The following is a 10,719-nucleotide window of genomic DNA, read 5'->3' on the forward strand; positions in this document are numbered from 1 at the left end:
CGATGCCAAATATGGTAACGGCACAAGCTACGTCCATGGAACTCACCTTCAGTCTATGTTTGAGTCATTGAAGTATTTCTCCCAAGGATACGTAAGTTCACATGAAGAACGACAGTGGCATACAAGTCTGCATCAAATATCCGACTATAAAATTGGTTCTTTTACATGACGATGATATAAGTAGGGACCAAAGATGATGATATGCAGTGTGATCATGTGTGTGACCAATTAGCAGACCAAAAGAACTCATTCCATGCTATATGCTCTGACAGAAGCAGATCCATCTTCCATGTGTTGATTCATCTCCCATGATTTCGTATGATTTCAGGCAGTGGGCTCATCATGCGGCCGGTTTCTTCTCGTTGTTCTTGCTGCGGAAGGGCGAGAGGAGGGAGAACGGACGAGAGACTGCAACAAGAATCAAGTCTTTGAGAAGGACTGTAATAAGCAATGAATTAGGCAGAAAAAAAGCAGAAAAGAAGATTTTAGCTGCGGCAGACTCGAGAACTTTGAGGTTCCTAATAATTTTCAACATAAGCGCTTTTACATACATCATGTAGTCACCAATCGAACAGCTTGAGAGTTGAGAAAGACATGTCTAACCTTTAGTCGGCGTGCCTCCAGCATTAGTATCATCTTGGGCAATGAGATTCTTCAATATATGAACTGGAAAACAAAAATGAAAATGTATCAGATACAAGTATCATTTGACATGAGGTTTCAAACATGCTTGCGCTAGAGTTTGATATTTATTCTATTACAGGTAGTGTATGATCTGAGGCAGCCACAAAGATAAGGAATAGAAGAATCTAAGATGCACAAAGATAGCTGCAAGCTGCCTGATAACGAGATCATAAATGTTGTTTTTGAAAGTTCATGTAACTGCAGAATAAATGCAGAAAATGAAATAGTCATTATAGCCAGAAAATGGATAAGAGTTAGCTAGCTAGGTTAGAGATAGGAACCAGGTTAATAAAAGGTAAGGCTTTTCATTTTTTGATTACTTGAATTCAGTGGTTTAGGCAAATAAACTAGTATACTATTGACAAAATTGTCTGTAAACCTCAATCAGCAGGAGGTGGGATCTTACCATCATTGGACGAAGCCACACCAACTGTTTGATCATCAACAGATGAAGCATCTGAGTCGATGTTACCTTCACCCAATGCCGAGCTGTGGCTCTTTCGACCAAATTTTAGCAGCTTTCTGAAACCTTTTAATTCCTTGCCTCGAGGTTTCTCATATGTTTCATGAAGTTGACCCCCTAGGCTCAGGTTCTCAAAATTGGATATATTTGTTGTGGTTTCCACAGCACATATTGCAACCATTTCAGATTCTGATGTACGTTGACCTCCATCATTTCCTAAATTAGTGGTTACAGGATCATCCAAGGGGGTTGATCTGGAAGAAGGGGCTTGATAATTCTTTTCTGCCGCAGTTGAGTTTGAGAACTTCTGAGGCTCATTTCTTGTGTAAGGAACAACCATCTGATCAGCATTAGCAACATCAATTCATGGTCAGCCCATTAGTAGCTCAAGCAATGTAGATGGAAGCTTCATCTACCAAAAAGTTTTAAGCGCCAAAGCATAAGCAAAGACCAACATACTTATAACTTTTCTTCTTGATCATGATAATATATGTACTTGGGTCCATAGCCAGAAAGGACCTCATGTGCCATATTTGAGTACTATTTACTATGTAAACAACTTGCTCATGTATAATGCAGGTAAAGAAAAGCACTAAACATGGAAATTCAGGCATCAATCAGAATCACTTAAATCCTAAATGAACAAACTACAGAACTAATTCCTTTACATGAACTCAACAAAATGCTAAAGATGTTGTGAAACATGATGCATGCAAGAAAAGTGGATACAAAGAGGTATACTAGTGAAGTATGCCTTTTCATACAAGTGACCTACAGCCTGCAGCTAAAAGTAAACATCATGCTCCAGTTTGGGAATATAGACTTTAAACAGAAGCTAGTAACTATTGTTACTTCCTCTGAAACATATCTTCATCAATATATCCTAAACTTAAAGATGTGTGACTGTTCTCTGATAAAATATACCTTGTAGGAACTCAGTTGTTCATCCAACTTGCCTCCACCAGAATCCTCAACCTGATCTATAACAATTGGTGTACATGACTCCTCTCCATGTGATGTCTCTTTTGTGTCTAATGTCTCATCGAGTTGCTGGACAACAGGAGCAGTGACCACATTATTTTCAAGCATTACAACAGTCTTCTCAATCACCGGATTTTCATTGCTGTTGCTAGGTGGCTTATCACCAGTTAAATTCTCGTTGATGCTATCAGAAGCCTGAGAAGAATTTCTTCCAGTCACTCTCTGCAACAGATCTTTGCTAACTGATTCCTTTTTAACTCTATCAGATGAAGTTTTTGGTGAATTAATTCTAATCTCTGGCAGAGTTGCCGACTTACTTTTGTCCAATTGCATAATTGCAGTAATCTTTTCCCGAGACTCATCAGGTATGTTTCTCTTAGGCACTTGAGCAGAAGCTACGGACTTCACTGAGGATCCACGTTGAGTGTAACTACCTCTTGGATCAGACAGTCTTCTCGGTCGAAGATTGTCTGCCTTTGCTTCTGGCGTGAGTCCTTTACTTTCCCTTTTAATCTCAGGCAATGAAGATAATGATCGAGATAACCCATGATTACTGCCATTTAATTTGCTAGATTTGGTAGCTTTCTGGGGAACACTGGATCCAATTGAAGAGGTTCTGATGGGCAATTTATGGAAAGGTGAAGAAACAGGCTCTGAATCACTAAACTTTGACCCTTTGTAAGGACTTGGCAAAGGCTTTGCAGCTACACGGGCTTTTGTCTGCTGCGGAGTCACTGCCATCCGAGTGGCACTCGAACTACTTCTTGCAGCTATACTCTTTTGCCTCTGTCTTTTTAAAGCTTCCAAACGCTTCAACTCTTCCTCTTCCTAAAAGTGGAAATACTCAAAATTAGCCAAGCAGACAACCAAAACAACCTAACTAAACCACAATGTACTAGCAGAGAGTTTTTTTCATATAGTAATACACCATTAACATGAGTCTGGAATAACAACATCACATAAACGATTTATAATGTCAGCTGAACTGCAATCTTTAATATCATCATAAAATGTCAATTATACTTGTCTAAAACTGTTACAATGTTTCAAACCCAATATGAATTAATAGGAGGAAAAAGTTCATTATGGACTTATATGAATGACATAGCATGTGACTTCCTAGGGACGTCAGTGCTCCATCCTCTGTTTGCTTAAAGAAAGGTTTCCCCAAGATGTTACTCAAGGAGAAAACTTGTAAATTATGACTCGTAGGTAGATTCAAACTTATGCCAAAAAAAAAAAGTAGCTAAAGGAATTTAGGAAATATGCCGCCAGGTTCATGTTGTCTGGGATAATGAGAAATATTATGTTTACACATTCTGCAAATTTCTCAGAATAGACTTTCCCTTCTAAGCACCCTTTATTATATTCCTCTCTAGCTAGCAACTAGAATAATAACTGGGAAGGTATCTAGAGTGCCAACATAAGATGAATCATGAGAGGTACCCTTTCTTTCTTCACTTTCTGAAGATCAGCTTTGTAAGATCGCACCTTCTCTGCACGTTTTTGTGCTTCAGTCAGTGGCTTAAGCCTTGAGGATGGCCCTTTCTTCACCAGTGCATCCTTTGTCCTTTTGTCCATACTATCATTTGAGGCTCTTGAGTTCTTCTCCTTGTCCGATTTCTTTGATTCTTCTTTAATGCTTGTTGAGAGATCCGCTGTGTTAATGGCTTCCAGCTTGACAGAATTTCCAATAGGAACCTCAAAATCATAGTCCTTTGCTGGATCATAACCCATAGATACACTTTCCATTCCACGTTCATGAACCAAAGACAGATCGTCTGGTTCATGGCTAAGTTGGCTTTTGACCTCATACGAATTTTGAGCTTTCTGAAGGGCTGAGGGGATCTCAGAATCCATGTCAATAGCATTTATGCTGTCTGATCCAAGATCTTGTGAACCTGACCTATAAGGAAGCATGAAGGACTCATCTGTTACACTGTATGATGAACGCTTTATTGCGTAAACAGCATGCTTGCCCATATGATCAACTAGTGGATCGGAAGGGTTCTTACTGATGAAATGATTTTCTTGGCCATAAATCATAAATTCATCACTGCTCATACGCCGGTATGTTCCTCCTCCATTTTCTATTTCCTTGAACTGGTTCTCTATTGAGTCTCTTCCAATACTTGAAACTAACAATTGATCATCAGAAGCTGCCTGCTTCATTCGGTTTGCCCAACCATTAACTGAATCAAACCCTACCATCTTCCGGTCACGAAAATCACCATAATCTCGGTCAGGAGGAATGATAGGATCAGCTTCACCTTTTTTCTGTTTTCTCTTTGATGGCTCGTTTTCTCCTGTTAACATGTCTTCATTAACTGTTCTCGACTTTTCTTCAGCTTTTAGTAATAAATGCTGAAATGCTTGCCAATTTCCAGTATCTGCCTCCTCTCCGTATGTAACTTTATCATTGCTATAGGCATCCGAGTATTCTACTGGTTTTGTTCGTCCATCTTCCTTCTTGAAAGTCTTTGTGGAGTGCCCATGCTTGCTTTTTCGCATGTTAGAACGCAGATTATCACTTTCTTCTTCAGCTTCAGATTCAGAGACAGACTGTAATTCACTTTCAGATTCTCCAGCACCATTCTTCTTAGATGTGACATAATTTATGTTCCGAATTACAACAACACCAGACTTGTTCTTTCCTGGTCGACCAACTCTTTTATGACATTTATGACCATGAGAACCTTCTTTCTCAAGATCTGATGTATTTTGGTCCATATCATCATGGGAATGTGTGCTCCTCTCCCAAGTCTCAGATTCAATATCTTTGTTATCCATAGATTGTCTTCTCAACCCCTTTCTGTGAGAGCTGTTGAATCTAGGATCCTCCATTGGATGATATGAAGGATGGAAATACGGGATGCTCACCGGATAGTTCTGATAACAAGGCATTCCTTGCATTGGATAAGGTTGAAACACAGGAAGACCTGGTGGAGAATGCATAGGCCATTGTGGATAGATGGGATGCTGAAATTGACCTTGTAAATGCTCCTGGTGTCCTGATGACACCTTTGGATCTGACGGGATCTGTTTGTCTAGGCAGGAGAAACATATGAATTCAAGGTACCTTGATAGGTCAATTTTGAAATACTAATCACAGAAAAAATAAAATTGAAGTAAAGCTAAAGATGAAATGTTGCAATTGCAAAAACATTTTCCTGTTGTTTCATGCATGCATTTGTTTCATAATTCATTTTATGTAAATGAAGATAGATTAAAATTATGTAAGTATTGAAATAAAACAAAGATCACCAAATGAAAGGTTTTCTCAAAGGAAATTTCATGTGGAATATTATGTCTTATTAATGATAAGAAATTGGAAACTGCTATGTTTTAAAAAAAATTAAGTTATTGTAAATTTGCTGATAGGAGAGAGTGCATTTAATGATACATCAAAGTGTAGAATCAGAAAGGGTCGTGGTACATCAAGTAATTAAGATTTCTTAGGTCAAATATTAGAGACATTTGAACATTTTCTTCATGATAAAATCTAATATAGATTGTCATAATAAGTTTTTTTTTTTAGCTGCCAAAACCTAAACGACATCATGGTAGATTCAGAAAGATTGCAGCTTTCATGTTCAGAGTATATACCAGCTTTACCATCGGTCTCTACAACCATATCACCAGCAATAGATTGTGAATACCCATGATCTTTCTTCATCATAGAATCTGTGGCAAAAATAATGCCAGATTCATTCAAAGCAGAAAATTCAGATTGTGTTGACATTGCTTCTGCAGCCTCAACTTCAAGCCACTGTCCACTCTCATGCTTTTTCTTCCATAGTTCCATAAATCGCAAGCAGGCTTCCCTATTTGACAAGGTAGAAGAAGTCAGAACTGCGAGAGTCGAATCTAAGATAAACAAACAAATCAGACAACCATCATGAGAAATGTATCATAGCCTTTTGACTATATTAGAAGTTAAGAAGTATGTCTAAAATTTTGTTTTTCAAATGATATCTCATGCTTTCATATTACTCTTTGCTCCCTCATTTCATGCATCCTTCTCAGAGGTAAACATCAAATATAATCCCACTTCTCCTGTTCTTTGCAATTGCTGAATGATCTGACAAATTATCCATTTCAAAATATTGTGTATTCACAATCTGAATGGGTATTCGCAATCTTGATCTGACAACTTGGAAATCAAATAACCAGAACAAGGAGTATTTTACAATATGTATTACTTGACATAGAAAACACTTACTTTAAACGTGAGGCACCAAAGCTTTCAGCAAATGGTATCAAATCTACCATTTTATCCATATCAAAACCAGCTGCTGCAGAACGTGCAAAGGCCATACCCTGTTCTTTCCGCAATACTATTTTGCGGGTCTCAAGCACTCTCAAAAGTTGAACCCTACAAAAAAACATTGTGCAGTAGAAATAAGAATACCTTCATACTAAAACTGTTATGCAATATAATGAAAATTATGGCCAAGTACTAGAAGTATATTTCTACATGCAGTCACCAAACTTGTAATAGATGGTAAACAGATGCAAGCATCCACAAAAGCAAGAAATTTGTTCTTCCATTGCCATTTCATTCATGTAAATATATTTCCATTAACATCTAAAAATACATAAATATGCCTTATTTTTCTGTTATTAATTCGATTGACTAGTAATTGAAAAAATTGGAAGAGAAAGACAACATAAACTACCTGTACACCCTTAGGAAAGACAACATTCTGTCCGGTAACTACTATTTTTGCATGTTCAAGAAGAGAATACGGGAAAGAGAAGACTAAGAACATGTTAAGTTGCTCATACTTTGAGTTCTCCTCCTGTGTGGTGGATCCATTTGAATCTGGTGGATTTGATTGTGAACCAGGCTGCCATAAATTAACAGAAGGCCAAACAATCTCTGAGAAACAAGCACCAGTTATATATATAAATTCATAAACAGGTACATGAATATGGGTGTGTCTATGAGAAACTAGTTTTCTGTCAGATGTCACTACTTGTGGGATACGTCTTGGAAACATGTCAGATATCTTCTCAAAGTGATACCAGATCGTACGAGATCAGTATATTTTCCAGGTATACCTCCCAGTACTAGTCCCAAAAGTTGTCAAAAGCAATATTAGACCCATCTCTAAAAAGCTTGCATATGACTTTATGTTGCCTTCATCTGTTGCTAGTTTGTTGCCTTCTATGCATTGTTTAAGTACTGTCACTAAAAATAGTTTGACTCATGGTGAATACAATGGGGCATTAGTCAATTTCTTGTAGTCATTTAACATGATCCTTAAGTACAAATTCTAACACCCATAAAAACGTGCATGCATGTGCCATATTCTATTCTACCTTTTTTGTCACGTTGAGAGTCAATATGGTGTTGTATTGGTATTCAATATCCATATCCACATTAGTGCTCTGCAGGTGTGTGGATTTAATTGTAAATATATATGCATTATATATGCAAAAAATCATACCTTATAAAGAACTATCGCCTTTTCTGCATCACTATCAACCGAGGTTTTGATACCTAAAGACGAGCAAATAATGATATCAAGGTCAGAATAGCTAAGAACACTAGAGGAACAAAATCTGACATTCACATGGAGATATGATGGGTCCATAGCATACATATGGGTCATTGAGGCCTAGTAGAAACACTTAAAACAGTCAACTCTTTCAGCAAACTTAATGATAAATGCTAATAGCAACCATGCATAAAACAAAATTCCTTAACAAGATGTTCAAAGATTTACTAGAAGAACATGATTAATTTTGATATGGAGATCAAGAGGTCATCTGATCCTGATGAAAAGCCATCACAATAGCCTTCATCACTAACAGGCAACAATGTTGTTGACACACACGATATATGGATGACACTTCACAGGTGGTTCACTGCTGGATTAGAAAGAATTCCTAAAGTACTCACAAGTTGACTGGGTGATCAACAAGCCCATGCTACAAAGACTATTTATTATGTTGTAATTTGGTCACAAACTACATATTTTTTACTCCTTCGGACCACATTAACAAACCCTGGGAAGATGCACATTTTTAAATGTGCAACAGAAATTCTTGGAAATCTTTCTGCCCTTTTAAAGGTGCAGTCCAGAATTAGTAAAATAATCAGTCTAAGGTACCTTCCATGGACTCTGCTGGTTTCATTTGATGATCATCCACCTGCCAAAAGGCACACAATAAAAGATGTCATAAGAGTTATCATAACAACAAACAAATGCATAGACCATTTGTTTACACTGCTCAGGCCAAGATTATCATTGCTCTGGATCACAATCGCATTCTCGATCTGCAAGATCTCAGACTCTATGGTCATTACACGCTCTAGAACTTCAGGTGTGCTCACAAAACGAACAAACCTGTAGATATACAAATTATGTATTTTAACAGATTAAAGTTGGCCACTTGCCGAAAGTTTCTCCCAGAATATAAAATGCACCTAGATCATGGATTAGGTAGACCGGTTGTGTTCAAAGAAAAGCGATTACAGTATAGGTAAACACTTCAGAGAGATTTTGCTCACCTCTCCACTGTGCCCTTTGTGAACCATGCTGCATCAGTTTCTGGGTCTGGTTCAAGGATTATGGAATAACCACCCTTGGCAATCTGATCCTGGGCAGCCTTTAAATGGGCAAGAAAGGGATTCAACAAGCCAGATGCAATTTTCTCTGTCTTACCATTTGCTATGATGACCAAATCACACCTGACAAAAAGAAGACCACAAGTCCATGATCGAACAAACATCCTCAGCAACCTATAATGCTACCCTGGGCCAAAACCATCTTACGGTGATTCACTCAACCCTAAGTCCACAAAATTGTTACCAATATATACAGTCGTGAAAAAGCAAAAGGCATGGGATAAACTTTTAGGTTACACATTGGACAGGAATAATTTTACCATGGTTTTAACTTCACAAGCAATGATCTACAGGGTTATAGAAACAGAAGTGAGTCTTTACCAAACCAAATGGCATAACTCTAAATACAAAACCTGGTATTTCGCTACTAAACCAAAATTCTCAGCTCAATTATTACCTGAATTTTGTTCAGGGAGAACATCCCGATGCAAATTCCGTTGACTACAAAATCATTTTTTATCCATCCCAACACCATAGAAAAATTCATCAGTTTTTTCGAACTCTCCAAATCTCCTATCATTGTATCCTGAAACTCAGAAATCTTTTTTTTTTCTCCTTTCATTTCCTTGGAGCTCATGGATTCCTTTAGAAACCCTAAGAGATCTTATCAACTCACAGTCCGACTTTCCCCACACTACATTTCAAATTAACATGAAACTTTCCAAGATCTGAACTTGTTTGCTCTCGAAATATCTGATTTCCCCATCCACTCACCTCGATCAAACCCTCAACATTGAGCAAGAAACACTTGCTTCCGTAAGGATGTGACACTTTACCTGGTTCGAGTCGGTGTGAGCTGGAAGACCGCGGAATCCAGCCGAGCTTCCGACCTCATTTGACACAAACGAAAAAATCTTCGAGGAAAGATTAGAACTTTGGCACCTCCTCTCCTCTTTGCAGTCTCGGCCCTCTATGTCCTTCACCGCCTCTGGACCAGATCTCACTCGTAGGGAGGTTCTGAGATCAAAAGCGGCACCATTTTGCTTGTAGTGTTGATTCACGGAGGAGGAACGACAAAAACCTAAACGATCACAGAAAGTCGAAGAAGAGGGACCAATAGCGTAGAAAAGAGCAATCTTTGGAGGGCGAAACAGCAGAGGAATAGCTCCAAACCTCTGCTTTAAAGCTGGAACCTTCTAAAACACTAAGGTAGAGAATGAATCATTAATGGCGACTGCAATAGCAAGTAGTAAACCAAAGATATAAATAAGATAGAGAGAGAGAGAGAGAGAGAGAGAGAGAGAGAGAGAGAGAGCTTTAGAGGAAAGATCACAAGAAAGCCTGCGAACAGTTGCAGGTTAGCGTCAATGCAAACAACACAATGTATGCAGAGGAAAGGTAAGCCTTGCAGTCCAAAAGCGAATCAAAGTTGAGAAGAAACGAACAGAGTTCAACAATGGAGAAGAGAGAGAAAGGGGCTTTGGATTCGCGTACGACAAGTGGGGGCAATTGGCGGAATAGATTAAAAAGCAGATATTTTTGGTCAAAATAATATTGTCACGAGAGAGAGAGAGAGAGATGAAGCCTTCACGATAGCAGGATTGAGGGAAAGGGCAGTGGGTCCAACATGAGTGGGTCCCGGAAGCAGCAGCAGGGCACTTTGGTCATTCAATTGAAGGGATGGATACATGTAAAATTTACTCAAAAAAACTATATTTTTTTAATAGAATGTCTCTCATTTTTAATTTTTCATAAAATATTTATTAAAAATAAAAAATATTTTATTTAATAACATACATGATATTCACATGAATACGAAATTTATCACTAATGCAATACACTAACCAACTCGATACCTCAACAAAGATATTTATCTTTTTATTTATAGAATTTTTTTCCGGAAAAAATCTTGTTTAGGACATAATCTACAGATATTATTAAAAAAAATATAGATGTCCTATAGAAAATTTGAAAATAAGAGATACTATGCCAAAAAAAGGGTCTTTTTAAAGAT

At 37.8% G+C, this 10,719-nt stretch overlaps 1 protein-coding gene across 1 annotated transcript; it reads right to left on the minus strand.

Moving 5' to 3' along the window:
- Positions 1-32: 32 nt before the first annotated feature.
- LOC135652097 (COP1-interacting protein 7-like) lies at positions 33-10,171 on the minus strand. The gene is made up of 13 exons (XM_065172786.1): positions 9,542-10,171; positions 8,649-8,828; positions 8,364-8,484; positions 8,248-8,287; positions 7,582-7,634; positions 6,917-6,978; positions 6,351-6,503; positions 5,735-5,952; positions 3,575-5,175; positions 2,072-2,956; positions 1,091-1,487; positions 604-666; positions 33-408 (listed from the first exon to the last, which is right to left on the minus strand). Exons 1-13 carry the CDS (start codon positions 9,598-9,600, stop codon positions 341-343), a joined length of 3,900 nt encoding a protein of 1,299 aa, XP_065028858.1. The 5' UTR covers positions 9,601-10,171; the 3' UTR covers positions 33-340.
- Between the last annotated feature and the right edge of the window lie 548 nt (positions 10,172-10,719).

The sequence above is a fragment of the Musa acuminata genome, chromosome BXJ3-11, assembly GCF_036884655.1.
Source record: "Musa acuminata AAA Group cultivar baxijiao chromosome BXJ3-11, Cavendish_Baxijiao_AAA, whole genome shotgun sequence".
In the NCBI taxonomy this organism is placed as follows: domain Eukaryota; kingdom Viridiplantae; phylum Streptophyta; class Magnoliopsida; order Zingiberales; family Musaceae; genus Musa; species Musa acuminata.

Bases quoted from the DNA above. Each gene is read 5' to 3' on its own strand.
- LOC135652097 (XM_065172786.1), bottom strand. From the start codon at position 9,600: ATGAGGTCGGAAGCTCGGCTGGATTCCGCGGTCTTCCAGCTCACACCG. The intron at 6,979-7,581 runs GTATGATTTTTT...AATTTATGGCAG, and splicing joins AGGCGATAGTTCTTTATAAG to CCTGGTTCACAATCAAATCC. The intron at 5,176-5,734 runs GTATATACTCTG...TCTCCTGCCTAG, and splicing joins AGAGACCGATGGTAAAGCTG to ACAAACAGATCCCGTCAGAT.